We start from the raw sequence: 20,500 nt of genomic DNA on the forward strand, positions 1-20,500 counted from the left end.
TAGGAAGTCAGTATAGCCGTAGAAGTTGTTAGTACTTAGAAGTCTTTAGTAACATAGTTTGTATTACCTGTGTTTCCCTAAAATTGGGTCTAGGGCAAGTTGGAAGACCGGAAGCCCTTGATGGTCTTATTTGGAGATGTTGCCATGCATTATATACTCTCCGCTGCACAGTGAGTGTCTACTTTTCTATGTGATTTCTAATTTCTTTGTCATTTTTGTATCTTATTTAGATATATCCAAAGTTCCTATCTGTTAGCAGTCAGTCAACTGTTTTTTTGGGTTTTGTTTTAAGTTTGAGCTTTATTCTAAGGACAGTGTGAAGTTCTTATGGTTTATTTTGCCATGTCTGTGTCTGTGTGTGTGTGTGTTGGCTATGCTGCATCTTCATTGCAGTGTGCAGGCTTCTCTGGCTGCAATGTATGTGGGCTCTCTAGTCCAGGTATGCAGGCTTAGTTGGCATGTGGGATCTTAGTTCTCCAACCAGGAATGGAACCCATGTCCCCTGCGTTGGAAGGCAGATTCTTAATCACAGGACCACCAGGAATTCCCTGTTTTTAGAAGAAAAATCAGGCACCCTTAAAGGGACTGTTTAGCCTTTTTGAAGACCTTCTGCTAGAAATAAATTGTGGCTGTTGATTTAGCACCCACTCATATTCCACCAACCTGTAAACACATTCTAGGTCCTGAAATAATGGCTTGTGCTTATTTTCTTCTAATTGCTCTGGAAAATATTAAAGCATTTCCTGATATGTGTTTCTTACCCAAGAGTCAGATAGAACTGTGTATTATAAGTAGTTCAAACTGTCACAACACCCAGTTTTCTTCCATACTCTTCACTTTTGGTGCCAAGGACAAATGAAAAGATGTGAGACACATATGTATTAGTTGAACTCTCTCACTGTCCATTCTAACACAGATTTTATGATGGCTTTCTTTCCTGTGGATACTACAGGTCTGTTTTTAAGGAGGCTTGTTAATTAAATGAATAATGTGTCTTTTGGGTAGCCACTTTAGTTACTGTTTCCAAGTCCCATTTCTTAGTTCCCTAAAGATTATGACATTCCCACTGAGGTATCCCATCTCCATTAGTGCCACTGGTACTGGTTAGTAAAGCTGTAATTCAAACCAGGTGGTCAGACTTCAGAGCCAGCACCAGAAACCAGGTGCCACACTGCCTTTCAGCATCACTAGCACCTACCTAGGTCTTTCTTACCCCGAGGCCCATGCTTTTTGCATTATAGTGTACTGCCTCCATGGCTGCTGTCCACACCAGTCCTGATTAATTCTTGTGAGTGTGAATTGTGCTACATCATTTTAGGTCAGGTTTTGCCACTAAATAAAAATTTTCTTTTTAATTTAAAGAGCTATTTGCACTCTAAAATAGCACCTAAGTGATTATTCATCTGAACTAAATGACTTGGAGAAATGAGACACCAAGTTAATGTTTTTAATACAGTCTTTTAAAAAAAGACTTTGTTTTTTGAGCAGTTTAAGGTTCACAGAAAAATTCAGGGGAAGGTACAGAGATTTCCCATATGCTCCCTGCCCCCACACATGCACAGCCTCTCCATTATAGACCTCCCCCCACAGCAGTGATACATTTGTTAGAGTTGATGAACTTCAGTTGAGTTCAGTCTTTCAGTCGTGTCCAACTCTTTGTGACCCCATGGACTGCAGCACGCCAGGCCTCCCTGTCCATCACCAACTCCTGGAGCTTGCTCAAACTCATGTCCATTGAGTCATGATGCCGTCCAACCATCTCATCCTCTGTCTTCCCTTTCTCCTCCTGCCCTCAATCTTTCCCAGCATCAGGGTCTTTTCAGATGAGTCTGTTCTTCGCATCAGGTAGCCAGAGTATTGGAGTTTCAGCTTCAGCATCAGTCCTTCTAATGAATATTCAGGACTGATTTCCCATAGGATTGACTGGTTGGATCTCCTTGCAGTCCAAGGGACTCTCAAGAGTCTTCTCCAACACCACAGTTCAAAAGCATCAATTCTTCGGTGCTCAGCTTATACACAACTACTGGAAAAACCATAGCTTGAACTACATGGACATTTGTCGGCAAAGTAATGTCCTGCTTTTTAATATGCTGTCTAGGTTTGTCAAAGCTTTTCTTCTGAGGAGCAAGCATCTTTTAATTTCATGGCTGCAGTCACCATCTGCAGGGATTTTGGAGCCCAAGAAAATAAAGTCTCTCACTGTTTCCATTGTTTCCCCATCTATTTACCATGAAGTGATGGGACTGGATGCCATGATCTTCAGTTTTTGAATGTTGAGTTTTAAGCCAGCTTTTTCACTCCTCTTTCACCTTCATCAAGAGGCTCTTTAGTGTCTCTTTGCTTTCTGCCAGAAGGGTGATGTCATCTGCATTTCTGAGGTTATTGATATTTTTCCCGTCAGTCTTGACTCCAGCTTGTGCTTCATCCAGCCCAACATTTCACTTGATGTACTCTGCATATGAGTTAAATAAGCAGGGTGACAATATACAGCCTTGACATACTCCTTTCCCAATTTGGAACCAGTCTGTTTGTTCCATGTCCGGTTCTAACTGTTGCTTCTTGACCTACGTACAGGTTTCTCAGGAGGCAGGTAAGGTGGTCTGGTATTCCCATCTCTTTCAGATTTTTCCACAGTTTGTCGTGATCCACACAGTCAAAGTCTCTGGCGTAGTCAATAAAGCAGGAGTAGGTGTTTTCTGGAACTCTCTTATTTTTCCTATGATCTGACAGATGTTACAACGGATGAGGAACTTACAATGACACACAGTGTGTTATACAGCATGTTACACATATTGTGTTCTACCTTTTATGGGTACATGCTGTGGGCTTCAGCGTTATCATTATAGTGCCCTTAAAATCTTCTATGCTCTGCCCGTTCTTTCCTCTCCCACCCCAATCCCTGGCAACCACTGACCTTTTTACTTTCTCCATAATTTTGCCTTTTCTAGGATGTTGTATTGTTGTTCAGTCACCGAGTCATATCCAACTCTTTGCAACCCCATAGACTGCAGCACACCAGGCTTCCCTGTCCTTCACCAACTCCTAGATCTTTCTCAAACTCATATCCATCGAGTTGGTGATGCCATCCAACCATCTCACCCTCTGTCATCCCCTTTTCCTCCTGCCTTCAGTCTTTCCCAGCATCAGGATCTTTTCTAATGAGTTGGCTCTTTGCATCAGGTGGCCAAAGTATTGGAGTTTCAGCTTCAGCATCAGGCTGTCCAGTGAATATTCGGGGTTGATTTCCTTGTGTGCTGCCTTTGCAAGTTGTTTTTTTCACTCGGGATCATGTATTTAGAGTTCCTCCATGTCTTTGATGACTTGTCAGCTCATTCCTTTTTACCACTGAATAATATTCTATTGTGTGGATGTACCAAAGTTTATCCGTTCTCCTACTAAAGAGCATCTTGGTTGCTTCCAAGTTTTTGCAATCAGGAATAAGGCTTCTGTGAATATCTATATGTAGATTTTTGTATAGAGATGTCTTCAGCTCCTTTGGATAGTTACCAAGGAGTGTGATTACTGAATCATATGGTAAGAGTATGTTTAGTTTTATAAGAAACTGTCAAAGTGTCTTCCAAAGTGCCTGAACTATTTTGCATTCCCACCAGCAATGAATAAGAGTTCCTGTTGCTCTTTATCCTCCCCAGCATTTGGTGTTCTCAGAGTTACAAATTTTGGCCATTCTGATAGGTGTGTAGTGCTATCTCATTTTTGTATTTGCAATTCCCTGATAGCAGTTTGATGGGGAGCTTCTTTTCATATGTTTATTTCTAATCTGAGTATCTTCTTTGATCAGGTGTCTGTTGGCCCATTTTTTAATCAGAGTTTTTTTATTGGGTTTTAAGAGTTCTTGTGTATATTGTATAATAGTCTTTATCGAATGTGTCTTTTGTAAATATTTTCGCCCAGCCTATCACTAATCTTTTCATTCTGTCTCTGTAATAATTATTTATTGTGTATTTGTCCTTGGCCGTACTTGGACCTTCATTGCTGTGTGTGGGCTTTCTCTGGTTGTGGCAAGCAGGGGCTACTCTTCATCGCAACGCACAGGCTTCTCATCTCAGTGGTTCTCTTGTTGCTTTGTACCGTATGGAATCTTCCAGACCAGGGATTGAACCTTTGTCCCCCGCCTTGGCAGGTGGATTCCCATCTGCTGTAGCACCAGGGAAGTCCCTCACTCTCTTGAGTATAGTCCTTTTGATTTTGTCAGTGGTTTAAGAAGTTACTACATGCTTCCCTAGGGATCCGAGTCCTTCCTAGGTATTGCTGTCTTTTCATGCAGTTTCTTATATGCATTGTTTTGTGGAGTCATGCTTAGAGTTTACATTACTATTCCAAAATACCCCAGTACCATATAATACCCCAAATTAGGGTGCCTCTTAAAGGATGAGATTGCATTGAACCCTCTTCCTCATCGATCTTTCAGCATTTGGTTGGAGGTCTGGGGGTTGATTTTTTTTTTTTTTTTCCAACAGTAACAATCACCTGAAATTTGAATACTGGAGCACAGACCATATACAGTCTATTCCAGGGGAATATCTGTGGTGCTCTTGATGTGCTGCTGATCTCACTGTCCTCTCATCTCACAGGACCGCTGATGGAGGAGGCTTAGTCGAAAAACACTATGTCTTCCTGAAGAGACTCTGTCAGGTGCTGCGTGCCCTGGGCAATCAGCTGTGTGCATTGTTGGTGAGCACTTTCTGGAGCGTTTCAAGGCCATCTGAGGACAGGATTTAGAAAGTTGTATTTGTGTAAGGGGTAACACGTGTCCTTGACTTTAGCCTGAGGGAACATTGCCCTACAAATTATTTCTTATAATTCTGTAGATTAAATTATCTTAGTTGAATTTGAATGATAGAGATTTATTTAATGTCAGTTATTAATATTTATAGTAAATGTTCACATCTGTTATTCCATAAAATCAGTGTTGCTTCTCTTCATTTTGGTACTTGTAAAACTTTAGTCTACCTGTTGCCTTACCCTTTAAAAAGTCCTATTAGATCATGAAACATGGATTCGAATAAAGAACCCTTTTCCCAAATTAAAGGATATATTATTGAATCATTTAAAAAAAATCTTTAGTCTGATTGACCTGAAAATAACTCCCTTACATGTTCAAAGATCGAATGTTGGTACAGACTTTTGTACTTGATATCAGTGCCTTTTTTGGTGGCTTGAATGGCTTGAGGGGATAGAAGTTTCAGGCATAAGATGTGTACCATCGAGGGATTATTTAATCGGTTGAGTCACAGATATGTGACTAGACCAGGTCTGAAGAAATAAGTGATTTCTGAAATGAATATTCTTTTTTTTTTTTTTTTAATTTTTATTCATTTACTTGTGGCTGTGCTGGGTCTTCATTGCTGTGCAAGGGTCTTCTCCAGTAGTGGTGAGCAGGCTACTCTTCATTGCGGTGGCTCCTCTTGTTGCAGAGCACAGGCTCTAGGCGAGTGGGCTCAGTAGTTGTGGTGCACGGGTTTAGTTGCCCTGAGGCATGTAGAATCTTCTTGGACCAGGGATCGAACCTGTGTCCCCTGCACTGGCAGGTGGATTCTTAACCACCGAACCAATAGACTTTAATGATGATTGAGCAGCTTTTCTGGGGTTTTGCCCTTGAAATGATGTCTTCCTTAGGCCACAAGGAAGTATAATAAAGTCCTTTCAAAACTGAAAGTTTTGAGGATATAAGTTGTCTTACTCCACTCTCCACCCTGACCTCCCCATCAGCATTATTAATATAGCGGCCTTTTTGTCCTACAGGGTGTGGATTCTGATGTAGAAATACCAGCAAACTTTGGAAAATACCTGGAATCTTTTCTTGCTTTCACAACTCATCCAAGTCAGGTAAACTTTATGGCAATAACTAATCAAAATTTTAGTAAATTAAAATCAAGTGCTATGACCTGAAATAATTAGCAGCTCACATATAAAATGTGACTCTTAAGATCCTGGGGAATTACTTTAGTGGGATTTCATTAAGAGAATTGCTGCATCTTCTTCCCAAGTTAGCTTTTGCAGTCTAGATCAGCAATTACCCCCTCAGGTAATACCATTCTGATAATGCTCAATCAGATGTGAGGTGTTTCTCAGGTAATTTGCTACTAAGCATACTTTAAATAAAAAGGTTTGATTAATTGTGTTATTACAAAATTTTCATCCAATCCAAGATTTTCCTTGTAGTATCATCCTGAGGTGTCTGTCTGCTTTCTTGCATAAAAGTGGTAGAGTTCAGCTCATTCTCTGGGTATTGCGCGTGACCCACAGCCTGTCTTACTTTTACTGTATGGTCCGTAGTGACCAGTCATTGCTGACGTACTCCAGTATGGACAGTTTCAGTCAAAGTATTACAGAACTTAATTTCCATGGAAAAATACAGTGGATAATTGCTGAGCTAAGTAATAGTCTTGGTTATATAAAACTTAAATCCTTAAACCGACTGTTTTTCTTTTTTTCCTTTAGTTTTTGCGCTCTTCAACTCAGATGACTTGGGGAGCCCTCTTTCGACATGAGATCCTATCCCGAGACCCTTTACTATTAGCAATAATACCAAAATATCTGCGTGCTTCTATGACTAACTTGGTCAAGGTATGCAGTGGGACCCTAAAGTGGAATGTAGGTGAATACACATCTTAAGACTTAGATGGCACCACTGACAGCCCTGTGTTGGTCACTGAGATCCTTTCCTTAGGCATATTAGTCTTTGATTCCTTAAAAAGAAAACTCATTACTATGTCTACTCACTACTGTGTCTACTCTTTGATATTTGCGAGCACTTAGGTGCCAAGTGTTGAGCCGAGTGCTAGGAAAAAGAAGTGGTAGGATGAGAGCAGTGACGGTGACCATAAAATGTGGTCACTGCTTTTCAGAAGCTAAAAGCAGAATGGAGGGTGGAGTCAGGGCGATGCCCAAAGGAAGTGAATATCTGACTCTCTGAAGGCCAAATGAGAGTCAGGAATGTGAATGAGAAGAAAGGGAGAGTGGAAGCAGATTGCTCACTCCCTCAGTCGAGAGTTGCTTATGAACACGCGGAGGTCTCCTCGAGGCTCTTGGCAACTGACAGATACTTATTCTTGATTTATAACATCAGAGAATGGGACCCCTTCAAGGATTCTCTTATTTCCTCAAGGGATTCAGGTAGAGCACTGTGTTCCAGATCTCTGCCGTCGTGGTCCTTGGTACTTTTTGAATGAAACACAAAGTCCCATGCTTATTCCCAGGGTTCAACATCTAAGAAGACAAATAGTCTCAATTCTACTTATTGTTTGCTGTATTCGCACTTTATTTTGAGACATTTTTATACTCTAAGACCTTAAACTGATTTCAGAATTTAATTTTCCATAAGAAACTTGAAAGAGAGTATCAAATAAAACTGTTCTCTTTCTGCAACTCCCAGGACTATTCCAACTGGGAACAAATTGTGGACTTGGTGTAGAACAGAAGCAGTTATTTATCATAAAACCCTGAACTCATGTAAACCCTTAGCTCTTCTTAAATGAAAGATCTCTGAGCTCCTAAAATTGAAAACTCTTTCAGTGGGTCCATTTTCATTCCCTCCCCCAATTATCTTTCTGTTTCCAGATGGGCTTTCCTTCTAAAACTGACAGCCCTAGCTGTGAATACTCTCGATTTGATTTTGATAGCGATGAGGACTTCAATGCTTTCTTCAACTGTGAGTGAACTGTCCTGAAATTTTTCCCAGCAGTCTCAGCATGGCATCTAGCGTTGAGTCATGGTGCATGAGCCAGGGTTCTATGTTATAGAGCCCCAAGTCTGGATGTTGTTGTCATTGTTTAGTCACCAGGTCGTGTGTCTGACTCTTTTGCGACCACGTGGACTATAGCCCGCCAGGCTCCTCTGTCCATGGGATTCCCAGGCAAGAATACTGGAGTGGGTTGCCATTTCCTTCTCCAGGGCATCTTCCCAACCCAGGGATCAAACCCATGTCTCCTGCTTGGCAGGTGGATTCTTTACCACTTAGCCACCTGGGAAGTGCCCCCTCCCCAAGTGTGGACAGCAGTCTGTTTAATCTCCAGTTACACATTGGCAGAGGGCGCTGGGATTGCACTCATTCCAGGCTTGGTGTTCTCTCTTAAAATACGCACATGCACACTTTCTTTGGACATTGATGTTTAGAGATGGTAACCATATGTAAGGCACTTTGATTTTTTTAATATATTAGAATTAAATACCATGTTACTTTGTAGGTCTTTTTTTCTAAAAGAGAGAAGGAAAGCTCACAATTCCTAATTCTGTTCTAGGTTTTCTATAGCTTGGTTCCACACTTCCTCTCCCCATCTTTTTTCAATAACAACTTTTCTGAGATCATTCATTAATCATACAGTTCACCCATTTATAGTATACAATGCAGTGGAGGTTTTTTTGTGTATTTTCAGTTTTACAGCCACAGTCCATATTAAGATGTTTTTTGATCTCACGAAACCCTGTAACCATTAGCAGTCATCTCCCGACCCTTGTATCCGTCTGGAAAACCACCCATTTATTTTTCTTTATTTAACCTATTCTGAGCATCTGATATAAATGGAATCATACAGTGTATTGTCTTGATAACTGCTGTCTTTCTCTTAGTGTAATATATTAACAATTAATCTATACTGTAATGTTTATCAGTACTTTGATCATGTAATGTTTATCATTTCTTTTATTGCCAATAATATTTCATTATATGAATATACCACATTTTATTGATCCGTTGATAGGCTGATAGATACTTGAGTTGTTTTCACTTCTTGGCTTTAAGAATCATGTTGTAACATTTGTGTACAAGTTTTTAAGTTAACGTATATTTTTGGTTTTCTAGGGTATATACCTAGGAAGGGAATTACCAGATCATATGGTAATTCCATGTTTAATGTTTTGGAGAATTGCCAGACCATTTTCTTCAGCAGTCATACCATTTTACATTTGTACCAACTTGATGTTTTAATTCCAACAGAAAGGGGAGTTTCTGTTTGGTTTGCCGCTTAGAGGATTTAGCTGGTGTGACAGCTTCTTAGAATTTATTTTGGAAAATTTCTAGATTTGTTAACAAAGCTTTAGTGAACATTTGTTAGATTCTTTCTTCAAAACAGAATCTTTTTGATTATTTTTCTCTTGGGGTGCATGAATGAATAAACGTTACCTAAGTATCTATGATACTCTGATCCTTGCTTCATGTCTTTCTCTTGGCAGCCTCTCGGGCCCAACAAGGAGAGGTAATAAGGTTAGCATGTCGTTTGGATCCCAAGACTAGCTTCCAGATGGCTGGGGAGTGGCTGAAGTATCAGCTCTCAACTTCTATTGACCCTGGCTCCATGAACTGTAAGACTTTTTTTGTTTTCTCCCCCCAAACATTAGTGAAGTATTTTATCAAAACTGCATAGAAATAAACCTCTGAGCCCCATCTATATCAATACATTATGATAGTAGTGTTCAGAAATAGCTTTGCTCACTGCCTATTCCCATCCTAGAGAGTGAGCCTTTTCATTGGAAAACACAGAGAAGACAGATGTAATGCAGATTGTAATTCTGTTTTAATTAGGGAAAACCATGACCCTGTCAGTTTTGCCTTCATTTTTCCTTTCTAACAGAGTCAACCAGTTGTTTATTGTTCATTTTACTACTTCACCTCAGGCACCGTCTTAACAACATGTCTCAACCTAACTTTTTAAAGCTATTCAACAAAGTTTTTGCATAGCATTTCTCTTAAACTGGAAAAGAATGGCTTGTTATGTTCAGCAGGAGCAGTGCAGGGGTTTCCCATATTGCTCAACTCCCCTCCAAGTCTTTGGGAAATGTCACTTTATGTAAAATCAAAATAAGCCCCCCCTACCCAAAAGCGTAGGGCAGGTAACTTTTCTGTATCTGCTGTCTGTCATCTTATGAATGCATGCGGGGGGCGAGAGGGTTTTAAGGGAAGGGTTTAAGTCACTGCTTTGGAAAAGCTCCATGCTATGATCAGTTAGCAAGTACACTAGGTACTTGACGTTCATGGGACATTCAGTTTTGTGTATTCGCAATGTATTCTGAAGGTCCCTGGTATCTATTAGTAGCTTCAGTATTCACGGAGGCCTGAACAGGTTGTGTAGCAAGATGAAGCTAGTAAATGTGAGCACTGTGCAGCAGCAGGAAAAGTAATTTGGGATTCCTTTGGCCTGTGCCGTGCTGTTTGAGTGATGTGCTTCGATGATACTTGTGAAATTGGAGGGGGCACCATTATCTGCACACAGCCCTTGTAGTTGTCATGAGACTGCTGGATGTGAAGCAGAGTTTTGTATCTTAATTATCAGTTCCTTGTTGGAGGGATTCCTTATGGTTTAGATATCTTTATTTAGATTCCCATGGACAGATTATAAAGGGGAAGGAAGGGGAAATTAATATTTCTCAATTGTCTAATTGGCCAGGCACTGGTTTTGATGATTATGTGTATATTCTCATTCAGTAGTCAAACTGGTTTTGCAGACAAGGCTCACAGAGGTAAATCTAGATAGCTCATTTTTAGAGGTGGAAGCAGGATAAGGACCCCTTTCTGCTTTTCATCGTTTTCTTTTCCCTGGCTGAGCAGGGTTAGATTATCCTGTTCCTTCAACTGTGAAATTACCTAGTGGTTTCTGAGGCCCCACTGGCTCGATGTCTTCTGTGATCCTATAGTGCTTGTGTGTGTGTATGTGTGTATGTGTCTTTAAAATCCTCTTCTCCCACAGCTGGAACTGGAGAAAGCAGCCTCTGCTCCATATTCTCACCATCATTTGTGCAGTGGGAAGCCATGACCTTTTTTTTGGAAAGTGTGATCAACCAGATGTTTCGAACGCTAGACAAAGAAGTAAGTGCTTGTTTCCCATGCTGGTTGCATAATAATTTTGATCTTTTTAAAGCTGGTAGGGAGATAGGAAAATATGTGAATGTGCATCTCACAGAAGAGGAAACTGAGATTCAGAGAAGGTGAATAATGTATTCAAGGTCAAATAGTTAAGAAATAGCAGAGTTGGGACCAGGTAGGTCTCTCTGACTCTTAAGCCCTGCAGGGTTTAGTGTTCATTTTTACATAATAAGATAAGCCTGATAGTACAGTAAACCACAAGCAGGATAACAATTACAGGGAGGCCTTGAATAGATAGAAGCCTTGAATCGGAAAATCTGGAGAGATAATTATCATTAGGATTTATGGTAATTACCTTTTCAGTTTATGGCAGATCGGCCAGAAATTCATGATGGCTGATCTGCGTCCCTGTTTGCTAAGTAATCTGATTAAGTAGATCTTGCTTTTCTATACTTGATGTCACCTATCACCCATCTCTTATAGTGTTAAAGGGAATTATATAATTATCTGGATAACAGCATATACTGTATTAACTACATTAATTAGATTAAAATAATTGGATCACTTGTTTGAGGGGTAATCATTTTAACCTGCTTCCCTGGTGGCTCAGAGATTAAAGCGTCTACCTGCAATGCGGGAGACCTGGGTTCAATCCCTGGGTCTGGAAGATCCCCTGGAGAAGGAAATGGCAACCCACTCCAGTATTCTCGCCTGGAGAATCCCATGGACGGAGGAGCCTGGTAGGCTACAGTCCACGGGATCACAAAGAGTTGGACATGACTGAGCGACTTCACTTCATCTTAACCTAGTGTGTTCTAGGTTAGTTGTCGAATCTGAGTCCTTTGACGATAAGTGAGATTTATTGCTTTTTCACATAAATGGCATATTAACAAATTAGATGTTAGGATCATTGACTTCATCTGCTTTTACATCACTTCAATTAGAAATGATGGCTTTCTGAGTTTGTTCGGTTTCCAGTAGTAGGTGATGCTGCAGCCCTAATAATGGCGGCATCATTTATGAAAATTTTAATAACATGGTGTAATGCTTAGATTGTTTTAAGGGTTAAGAAGCAGTATATAAAACCATATTTGGCGGCCGTAATTATAGAGTGTGAAGGAAATTTAACAGAAGCAGTTTCAGTTCTTGCAACCTCCTTTAATGTCTGTATCCAGGAAATTCCTGTTACTGATGGAGTAGAGCTATTGCAGATGGTTCTGAACTTTGACACCAAGGACCCCCTCATCCTGTCCTGTGTCCTCACTAACGTCTCAGCACTGTTTCCATTTGTCACCTACAGACCAGAGTTCCTGCCCCAGGTCTTCTCTAAGGTAAACTCCCCCTCCTTTGTAAACTTTATTTTGCCATTTCTAAGCTAATTATTTTTGTAATTGTTTGTATAAATATATGAGATAAGCTAAAAAACAGTTGTTTATTCAATTATCAAATATTTACTCTGTACTTACGGTGGAGCAGGAACCGTGCTAGAAGGAAAGCCTTGTCCATAAGCACCTCTCTGTTTGGAGAGAAAACGCACACAGACAGGTGTGGTACCTCCGTGGCATTGCAGTTAGTAGACGTGTGCACTGGGAAATGGAGGAGTACCTGAAGGAGGAGGTGTCAGTGTGTGCTGGCAGGTTGGGAGGAGATGTGTAAGAGGAAAGTTTCTGGGGTCCAGTTTAGGTGATTAGTGAGAGTTGGAGTCCCACCTGAGTGAGAGTATTGGACCAGGAGGAGGGTAGGAGTAAGGAAAAGAAGGGGTGAGCTCTGTTTTGCAAGACTAGGTTTGAAGTATACATACAGTTTCTAGGTGGAGATGTGTCACACCAAATTGGCTAATTGAGATTAAGTCTAGACTCAGAGAATTAACGAGATAAAATTAAGGCATAGCCGTGATAGAAATGCCAACAGTATAGACAGTCTGTGTGCTTAGTGACTCAGTCGTGTCTGACTCTTCGCGACCCCATGGACTGCGGCCCACCAGGCTCCTCTGTCCATGGGGATTCTCCAAGCAAGAATATTGGAGTGGGTTGCCATGCCCTCCTCCACAGTGGAGATGAAACCTTAGCAAAGGAGATGTATGTGGAGTTGGACATGGCCTTAAGCAGAGAATGCTGGTGATCACCATCGAGGGAGGAGCCCTCAAAGAAGAAGAAAGGGATGACCAGAGAGAAAATGTGTTACCAAGTCCAGAAGAACTTCAGACTTCAAAACAGACTCATTTGTTGCTGCAGAAATTCTCTTAAGAATTGGAAAATGTCCATTGAGTTCCTCGATCAGACCTTTGTTAGAGTACTCCATCACAGTGACTAGGGCAGCAGTTCCACCACACTGGATTCAGTGGGAAGTTGTGAAATGGAATCAGGGAGAGTAGACCACTCAACTTTTAATAAAAAGTGGAGTGATGTTACCCTGGCCAAGTGTTTGGGTGATGGCCTGGATTGTTCAGGGGTTCTGTGAACTTTTTATTTGTAAAATATTTGATGGCAAAATTACGACTATCAAGCTCTTCAGTTATCTGAGGAAGGGAACACCTGAAACTTTGTAAAGCCAGTTGAAAACCCTTTTGCTACCATATTACTCGCACTTTGGGGATTTTGTTGAAATTTTTATAACTATTATTTTTAAATACTTTATGCATTTGGTACTGATGAATGACCTTTTTTCTTTCCCTTAGCTGTTTTCATCTGTCACTTTTGAAATTGTTGAAGAAAGTAAGGTAAGACCATTCATTCAACCTACAAATATAAGCAAAAAGGGTTAATAAAGGCAGGAGACAGATAGTCATATAATGTGGTGTTGGGCACTAGGACACTCCAGGGCAGGCAGTAAACGTGTGGGTTCATTCATGCTAAGTATGAATGTCATTTCATTATGTTCCTGTAGCTACAAAAGTTGTGTTTGCCTCTGAAGGAGATACTTACACGATTCTCTGCAGCATCTGTAAATTATATTTAAAGTGGCTCGAAGTTGATCGAGTATCTCTTCCCAGGCTCCCAGGACCCGGGCGGTGAGGAATGTAAGGAGACACGCGTGTTCCTCCATCATCAAGATGTGTCGTGACTACCCCCAGCTCGTGCTGGTAAGCCCTGACTGTGGTCAAGGAGCCACTGACACATGCCCAGTTTGCGTACATTTCCCTGTAAATCCGCCCCTAATTATACCTCACATAAGGGGAAAACTAGGAACTTCAGCTTTGCTAAGAAAAAGTATTAGTATATGTTTTCTGGACTTGGTGTCTTCTTCCTCTCATGCTGTGGCGGTGGTGGTGATGTTTAGTCACTGAGTTGTATCCAGCGCTTTGTGACTGCATGGACTGTAGCCCGCCAGGCTCCTCTGTCCGTGGGGTTTCCCAAGCAGGAATACTGGAGTGGGTTGCCATCTCCTTCTCCAGGGCATCTTCCCGACCCGGGGATTGACCTGTGTCTACTGCATGGTAGGCAGATTCTTTCCCACTGCACCACCTGGTAGGCCCCTCCTCCTTCTCAGTGGAGTTAAATATGCAAACGTATTGTCTCAAAACAATGGTTCTCTTCCGTGTGGGAGTGTCCCTGTCATTGTACACCTCTTTACCATACTATGTGATGTTCTTAACCACCATGCCAAGTAGTATGCAAGTCTTGAGAGAAGCCAGGTGCAAACCCTAACCTTTTTTGGAGGGTTTCTCTAAGAAGTTTAGCACTGCTTCAGATAACAATTAACCAAAAATTTCTTCTCTGAATACACAGTAGTTATGTCTGTCTGTCACTTTTCTTTCCCTCTCCCCCCACCTTTTTATTTGCTTTATGTAGTTATATGAAGAAGTGAAGTGAAGGGAAGTCGCTCAGTCGTGTCCGACTCTTTGCGATCCCATGGACAGTGGACTGTAGCCTGCCAGGCTCCTCTGTCCGTGGGATTTTCCAGGCAAGAATACTGGAGTGGGTTGCCATTTCCTTCTCCAGTGGATCTTCCCAACCCAGGGATCGAACCCGGGTCTCCCGCATTGTAGGCAGATGCTATATAAAACAAACTGATCTTTGTCCATAGTTCAGTCGCTCAGTCGTGTCCTACTCCTTGCAACCCCATGAACCGCAGCACGCCAGGTCTCCCTGTCCATCACCAACTCCCGGAGTTCACTCAAACTCATGTCCATTGAGTCAGTGATGCCATCCAGCCATCTCATCCTCTGTCGTCCCCTTCTCCTCCTGCCCTCAGTCTTTCCCAGCATCAGGGTCTTTCCAGTGAGTCAGCTCTTCACATCAGGTGGCCAAAGTATTGGAGTTTCAGCTTCAATATCAGTCCTTCTGATGAACACCTGGGACTGATCTCCTTTAGGATGGACTGGTTGGATCTCCTTGCAGTCCAAGGGACCCTCAAGAGTCTTCTCCAACACCACAGTTCAAAAGCATCGATTTCTTTGGTGCTCAGCTTTCTTTATAGTCCAACTCTCACATCCATACATGACCACTGGAAAAACCATAGCCTTGACTAGATGGACCTTTGTTGACAAAGTAATGTCTCTGCTTTTGAATATGCTATCTAGGTTGGTCATAACTTTCCTTCCAAGGAGTAAGCGTCTTTTAATTTCATGGCTGCAATCACCATCTGCAGTGATTTTGGAACCCAAAAATATAAAGTCTCTCACTGTTTCCCCATCTATTTGCCATGAAGTGATGGGACTGGATGCCATGATCTTAGTTTTCTGAATGTTGAGCTTTAAGCCAACTTTTTCACTCTCCACTTGCACTTTCATCAAGAGGCTGTTTAGTTCCTCTTCACTTTCTGCCATAAGGGTGGTGTCATCTACATATCTGAGGTTATTGATATTTGTCTTGGCAATCTTGATTCCAGCTTGTGCTTCTTCCAGCCCAGCGTTTCTCATGATGTAGTCTGCGTATAAGTTAAATAAGCGGGGTGACAATATACAGCCTTGATGTACTCCTTTTCCTATTTGGAACCAGTCTGTTGTTCCATGTCCAGTTCTAACTGTTGCTTCCTGACCTGCATACAGGTTTCTCAAGAGGTAGGTCAGGTAGTCTGGTATTCCCATCTCTTTCAGAATTTTACACAGTTTATTGTGATCCACACAGTCAAAGGCTTTGGCATAGTCAATAAAGCAGAAATAGATGTTTTTCTGGAACTCTCTTGCGTTTTCAGTGATCCAGTGGATGTTGGCAATTTGGTCTCTGGTTCCTCTGCCTTTTCTAAAACCAGCTTGAACATCTGGAAGTTCACGGTTCATGTATTGCTGAAGCCTGGCTTGGAGAATTTTGAGCATTACTTTACTAGCGTGTGAGATGAGTGCAATTGTGCAGTAGTTTGAGCATTCTTTGGCATTGCCTTTCTTTGGGATTGGTATGAAAACTGGCCTTTCCAGTCCTGTGGCCACTCCTGAGTTTTCCAATTTTGCTGACGTATTGAGTGCAGCACTTTCACAGCATCATCTTTTCAGGATTTGAAATAGCTCAACTGGAATTCCATCACCTCCACTAGCTTCATTCGTAGCGATGCTTCCTAAGGCCCACTTGACTTCGCATTCCAGGATGTCTGGCTCTAGATGAGTGATCACACCATTGTGATTATCTGGGTCGTGAAGATCTTTTTTGTACAGTTCTTCTGTGTATTCTTGCCACCTCTTCTTGATATCTTCTGCTTCTGTTAGGTCCATACCATTTCTGTCCTTTATCAAGCCCGTCTTTACATGAAGTGTTCCCTAGGTATGTCTGATTTTCTTGAAGAGATCTCTAGTGTTTCCCATTTTATTGTTTTCCTCTACTTCTTTGCATTACTCGCTGAGGAAGTCTTTCTTATCTCTTCTTGCTATTCTTTGGAACTCTGCCTTCAAATGGATATACTTTCCTTTTCTTTGTCCATGAAGATACTATAAAAGTTAATATGGAAAAAAAAAAAAGAGAGACAGATGGTTTTCCTGGTTATAGACGAGGAAAGCACAGTTCCCCAAATACTGAAGCCTACGTTGCCTTGCCTGTTCAGGCAAAAGAAGAGTGTTGTAATTAAGTTATCAAATGACAGTCTCACTGGCCTGACTATTCTGGGGATGTCTTCGTCCTCATTTTACCTTCCTTGAGTGACCCACACTCACTGAGAATCAGACCTTCACCGCCTCTGGCTTTTTCTCTCTGTGATATACAGCCCAGTTTCGACATGCTGTACAACCACGTGAAGCAGCTCCTCTCCAACGAGCTGCTCCTGACACAGATGGAGAAGTGTGCCCTCATGGAAGCCCTGGTTCTCATCAGCAACCAGTTCAAGAGCTACGAGCGTCAGAAGGTGTTTCTTGAGGAGCTGATGGCACCTGTAGCCAGCATCTGGCTTTCTGAAAACATGCACAGGTAGAGGAGAGCCTTTGCTCGTGACCTTCACTGCATTTGAGCACCCGCGCTCTTACCAAGAGCTGAGCCTGGGGTTGGGCATAGGATATGGAGGTGTCAGACAGCAGTACGCTGCGATGTGCGTCATGGCTTGTTTATTCTCATTGCTCCCGGTGATGCGTGAGGGTATCTAAAGGCAGTCTTGGAGTGAAGTGCTGAAAATACCACCTTGCTCTGCAGAGGTAGTGGAACAGAGAGGAAATGAATAAAGATGGATGGGGCGGGGGGGGCAGGAGGCCCCAGAGGGAGGTCTGCTGTGGTGTCAGGCTGCAGCCCCAGCACATGTAAAGGAGTGGGAACAGCTGGTGGGGGCCTTGCAAGTAGGAGCTGCACGGATGCCCTCTGTGCCCACACAGCATCTTCAAGTTTGCATCCTCTGTGATTCCTCAAGTGTCACTGGTCACATTTAGAAGGCGGAAGAGAAGTTTAATAAATCCTCACATGACAGCTGACAATGAATATGATTAGACTCCTCTCACTGTAACAACTGCTCTTTGGGGTTCAAGTAATACAGCTTATTATCTCTTGAGGAAGTAACTGTCCTTGGTTAGAATCACGGTGTAACTTGTCTTTCCCCTGCCGACCTGTAGAGTGCTCTCAGATGTCGATGCTTTTATTGCCTACGTGGGCGCCGATCGGAAAAACTGTGACCCGGGCCTGGAGGATCCCTGTGGCTTAAACCGAGCACGAGTAAGTAAGCTTCTCCTGGGAGTGGGAAGGTGTGTTAGCCTTGGATAGAAGTAGGGTATTGTCATTCATCCAGGTTTGTGGAGATTTTTTGTATACGACTGAAAAATCTGGGAGCCTCCGCTTTCCTGAATGTCTCCTTTCTTTTCTTTGGTCTTGAATTCTTGAGTTAGTTCTCACAACAGAGCTGGTGGTCTTTTTATGAAGCCGTTATTTTGATTTTAAGGATATCTAAGTAGCTCAGAGGACTAAAGGTGTAATGAGGAAGCAGGTCAGAACTTGGTCAGCAGGGTGGGTTCTCCGTGCCTTTGCTCTCTGGCATGTAAACTCCTGGGCTTCCCAGGTGATACAGTGCTACAGAATCCGCCTGCCAATGCAGGAGACACAAGTTCGGTCTTTGGGTCGGGAAGATCCCCTGGAAAAGGAAATGGAAACCCATTCCAGTATTCTTGCCCGAAAAGTTCTGTGGACAGAGAAGCCTGGCAGGCTATAGTCTGTGGGGTTGCAAAGAATTGGACATGACTGGGCACAAAAACACAACACAGCGTAAAGTCCTAAATGGTGGCCTGACTTGCAAACCTGAGATTTTCCAGTTCTTTGCTTTTCAAATGAGCATTGTGCCTGGCTCCATTATGGCAAAAAGTCTTATTAGTTAACCTGGCAAGTTGTCAGTTGCTAGAAAGTACTATGAGTGAGGATTAAGGCAAACCTATGAAGGCCTAAACTCGAGGGTGCAAGACCCACTCAAAACCAGTATGAAATGTTGTTAGGGTAAACACAGTTTTGAAGCATGTCCAGCCTACCGCCATTCCACCCCGAATGTGCCCAATCTCATCTGAAGCATGTCCAGGCCACCTTTGGGTCCTCAGGAGAGTCACCACAGCCTCTAGGACATCCTCGTGAAAGGGATGCTTCTGGAACCTACCACTGGTCTTGAAGACGGCATTGAATGGGTCCCTTTTGGACTTGACCTTAAAGAAAGAAACAAGAATGGTGGGGGGTGGGGAGTATCTTTCCTTCTCTCCAACTTTTGTATCACTTTCCCCATAATCTTGCAAAGATCTAATAGCACTGTGGTCTTTTCTTCCCCTTTTATGTTTACTTCTCATCTTCTGTTTTTCTGTAGATGAGCTTTTGTGTTTATAGCATCCTGGGTGTTATGAAACGAACTTGCTGGCCCACTGACCTAGAAGAGGCCAAAGCTGGGGGATTTGTGGTGGCTTATACACCCACTGGGAACCCAATATTCCGTAACCCCTGCACAGAACAGATCCTGAAACTTCTTGACAATTTGCTTGCCCTTATAAGGTGAGTCAGACTAAGGGTTTTTCTCTGTTGTATTTAAGACTCTTTACCTGACAAATCTCCAAAGCTTAATTTGTTTATATTTCTTCAGACCATTTGGTGGTAAATGAGAGATTAAGTCTTGGTTCTTTCTGGAAGGGCTTTTCTTTTTTAAAAATAACATTGGCTCTCCCTTGTCTAAGTCCTGCGTTCCAAGTGAACACATCCATGGGTTCTAATCTCAAAATGGCTTTTCTCATTTTGAGCGCCCCCTGAGTTCTTTTACTTCTTTAAACTTCATTCCCTACCAAGTTTTCTTTAGTCTAAAATGTTGCCGCTAAGGGAATTGTTCATTGGGAGCGGGGCAGTTGCTTTCTGTGGTGGTGCTTTTCTGGGTTAGATGTTCACATGAGCTCATCTGGATTTATTAGTAGTGACTATGCTCTCAACTGGACCAGTCATGCCAAAGGAAGGCATGGCACCTCTTCCACGGCAGGGTCCTCAGTTTTTATTTCTCAAAGCTGAGTCCTCAGACCAGCAGCATCAGCAGTCACCTGAGAGCTTGGTTAAAATGTAGAATTAGGGTTTCACCCCAGACACACAAAATCTAGACTTACTGATTACTTGATATATGTTTGATGATCCAAGAATAGTCTCTTCAGCGCAAGAGAGCTTCTGGAGAGAAGCAGTTCTTACTGACCAAAGCAAAATGTGATTGCTTTTTTACATCTTAGAGTGTTTCTGAGTTCAGGTGAGAGCTCTGTTCCGCTGCGTTTTGGCCTCTTACCCTGTGGTGTAAGACCACAGTCGCAATTGGGCAGACCAAATTACTCATGTCTTAGGGATGCTCTGCTGGCAACAGAATCCAAGGTTTTAAGTTAATGTTGACCAAATTGGAGGGCTGGAGTGTCTGAACAAGTTGTCATTATGGACATGTCTGTGGAAATAGATAATATTTTGTTCTGATTTCAAAAGGAGAAAAGAGATTTCAAAGAAGTATGGCTTGCAAGTTGAGAGGGTAGTAGAATATTTAGTCAAGGAAAGGTTTGTTACCATATATATGTTTCTAAGACCAGAAGCATCTTCTATAGCTTAGAGAAATAAGAAGGTGATGAAGTCAGGCGGCAGGAGACTCACTGACTTCTCAGGCCTGTGGCCAGAGTCCCTGTGGTAGGAACCTAGACTTGAAAACAGGGTGCACCCCTGGTCGGGCAAGGAAACAAGACAGTTGTCAGAGAGTTCAGTGCTTTTGGAAAATCCTGAAGTCAATCAAAAGGTATTTGAAAAATGTTGACTGTAGTTACAAAGTAGCGAGATTGCTTGAGAAGTGTGCCTCTGG

The 20,500-nt window shown here is 42.2% G+C and overlaps 1 protein-coding gene across 1 annotated transcript in view; it reads left to right on the top strand.

Annotated features, from left to right (window-relative positions):
* Positions 1-20,500, top strand: part of XPO5 (exportin 5) — a 44,290-nt gene that overhangs the window by 7,895 nt on the left and 15,895 nt on the right. Inside the window, exons 8-20 of the mRNA XM_070361356.1 lie at positions 94-170; positions 4,593-4,692; positions 5,764-5,847; positions 6,463-6,588; positions 7,582-7,672; positions 9,193-9,321; positions 10,704-10,822; positions 11,995-12,150; positions 13,497-13,538; positions 13,812-13,901; positions 16,952-17,151; positions 17,781-17,880; positions 19,004-19,185. Coding sequence (XP_070217457.1) covers positions 94-170; positions 4,593-4,692; positions 5,764-5,847; positions 6,463-6,588; positions 7,582-7,672; positions 9,193-9,321; positions 10,704-10,822; positions 11,995-12,150; positions 13,497-13,538; positions 13,812-13,901; positions 16,952-17,151; positions 17,781-17,880; positions 19,004-19,185 — 1,496 coding nt within the window. The remainder of the gene's footprint in view (positions 1-93; positions 171-4,592; positions 4,693-5,763; positions 5,848-6,462; positions 6,589-7,581; positions 7,673-9,192; positions 9,322-10,703; positions 10,823-11,994; positions 12,151-13,496; positions 13,539-13,811; positions 13,902-16,951; positions 17,152-17,780; positions 17,881-19,003; positions 19,186-20,500) is intronic.

This window comes from Bos mutus, chromosome 23 (assembly GCF_027580195.1).
Source record: "Bos mutus isolate GX-2022 chromosome 23, NWIPB_WYAK_1.1, whole genome shotgun sequence".
NCBI classification, from domain to species: Eukaryota; Metazoa; Chordata; class Mammalia; order Artiodactyla; family Bovidae; genus Bos; species Bos mutus.